We start from the raw sequence: 2295 nt of genomic DNA on the forward strand, positions 1-2295 counted from the left end.
CCAGTTTTGAGTGAAGATATACATCAAAACTTTGTTACCCAAGGCAATCAATTAAAGCAATCAAGGCCTGGTCAAAGTAAAGCATCTTAAATTTGACTTTCACCTCTCCCCAGGCCATGACATTAAATTACCTGGTTACAGAGCAGGCAGACAGCCCCTCTGACCCACCTTTGTCTTGCTTCATCTCAGCCTTCTTGCTGCTGTGGAGCTTCCCCATCTCTCTGTCACACAGATATACTGCAGTAATCTGAAGCTTAAACCAGGCCCTGCTGGTTTCTGGGTGTCAAGACAAATTCTAAAGATGCACTCTACAGAATTCAAGTCCCTGGCAGCTCCAAGAGCATTGTTTAGCTTAAAATGTGATGGAGCTCTCCAAGTATAATTAGTTATTATTGGTTATATTAGGTACTACTCTTGTAGGGAACAGCAACAAGCAAACACCAAACTCTTCTTTCCAAAATAAGCTGAATTCTGAGGTTACTCAGGACTGGAGTATCTCCAATATTTGGGGCAGAGTAAAGCACTTCAACTGGTAGAAAGGATTTAGGAAACACTCTGTGATTCGATTTTAAATCTTACCTCATTTGCTTCTTTGTCCAGAAGTGATTTCTTATCACAAGATTTGAAAGTCTCAAAAGTGTTGGTGTTATACAACGTTCCAAAAGCAGGACAGCAGCGTGCTGGTATTGAAGCATTCCTGAAAAAAAAGAAGGAAAACTCTTGAGAATTGGATACCAACACCTTTAACACAATCATCAGCAGCAGTATCTACCTTGTGGTGTAACCTTGCCCTGGAATTATCAAATGATGAGGCACAGCAACAAAATTAACAAAATTCATCTCTAATGAAAACATCTTTATGAACAGGGATTGATAGAATAATAACCAGTGCCAACACACATCTCCATCACTACTTCAAAAACAGATCAGGTATTTTCTCTAAGCAAGGTGACACTAAATCACTGACTGAAGATTTTAAATGCTGTTCAAATATAAGCTACCCATGACAAATGGGATTTTCCCTGAGAAAAACTAACTTAGGCTGAACTTAGATGTCAGTGTTGTACTCACATAAAGATTTAGTTAAAATTCAATGTTTAGAACACATCCCAAAGAAAACCTAAACCAGACAGAAGATTGAGCAGCTTCTATAGTTTGTAACATCATCAGCTGGAGAAGCTGCTGTTAGCAAACAGTGTTTTATTTTTGAGATAAATTAGGTAGAAACCCTACAATATTCCTTTAATTTACAGACCTGATTGATTTCATTGCCCCCTGTAACACTGTTCTCAAAAAATGGTATTTTTCCAGTCATAACAGTTAAATACTTGGGTAGAGATTACAGTGTACAAACCAGGAACTGCAAAAACTATTTGAAATCCTAATTAAAGCTATAAGGGAAGGAGTCAGATGACTAAAAAAGCCTCCCTAATGTAAAAAGCTACGGAAATAGGAAAAAATTGTGTTTTATATAAACATACGTGCAGCTAGTGAGTGAATTTAAGAATTAAGAATATTTTAAATTCAGCCCTCAGATGAATACACTACTTCAGACGCAAGGAGTTCATGTTGGGGACTCAAAGGATCCTCTCCACTGTTATAAAGTTCATGAAAATGTGTCTTTATTTTCATGCAGAGTTTGTCTAACTAATACATCAATCTTATGCAAAGGAAGGTAAACCACAGCATGTACTCACATATCAAAGGCACTAAACTCCAGTGTCAAGCGAGCTGGCAAACCCAAAGGATCACCTGGACAAAAAGCAGCAACAAAGCTCCTTTGAAACTGACATGTGCAGGTTATTTCCCCTCGTTTTTGCTGACCTAAGTTACCCAGTGAAACATTCAAAATTCACAGTCACGTTTTCTAATGTCTCAGCAAACCATGAGAAACGTTGCATATTTAGAGGAGCATCAGGAGAACCCTGAACTACCAAGACCTGCTCAGCCTCTACCCACCATTGTAGTAGTAGCCCTTGATAACCTTGGGGGTCTCATCCAGTCGGTACTCATTGAGTTTCTTCTGGGTCAGTTCGTGCCAGAACCCCGCATCCAAGGCACTGCTGAAGGGAGCAAACTGCAGCTTGGAGAGCCCGGGATCCCCGGGATCCCCGCTGGCAGCGGCCATGGTTCCAGCTGCTGATCACTGCTGAACAGAACCCTGCAACAGCAGATAAACGCGGTAAGGCTACAGCGTGGGCACGGCACCGGGACCGACACGGCACCGACACAGGACCGGACCCGAACACGGACACGGCACCGGGACCGCGTAGCGACACCGGCACCGGGACGGAC

The 2295-nt window shown here is 41.8% G+C and overlaps 1 protein-coding gene across 1 annotated transcript in view; it reads right to left on the reverse strand.

Moving 5' to 3' along the window:
* ATG7 (autophagy related 7) overlaps positions 1–2289 on the reverse strand; it is a 54133-nt gene extending 51844 nt beyond the window's left edge. Inside the window, 3 exon segments of the mRNA XM_017737293.1 lie at positions 580–697; positions 1698–1752; positions 1960–2289. Coding sequence (XP_017592782.1) covers positions 580–697; positions 1698–1752; positions 1960–2128 — 342 coding nt within the window. The 5' untranslated portion in view covers positions 2129–2289.
* Between the last annotated feature and the right edge of the window lie 6 nt (positions 2290–2295).

Source organism: Corvus brachyrhynchos, unplaced genomic scaffold (genome assembly GCF_000691975.1).
Source record: "Corvus brachyrhynchos isolate BGI_N302 unplaced genomic scaffold, ASM69197v1 scaffold266, whole genome shotgun sequence".
NCBI lineage: Eukaryota > Metazoa > Chordata > Aves > Passeriformes > Corvidae > Corvus > Corvus brachyrhynchos.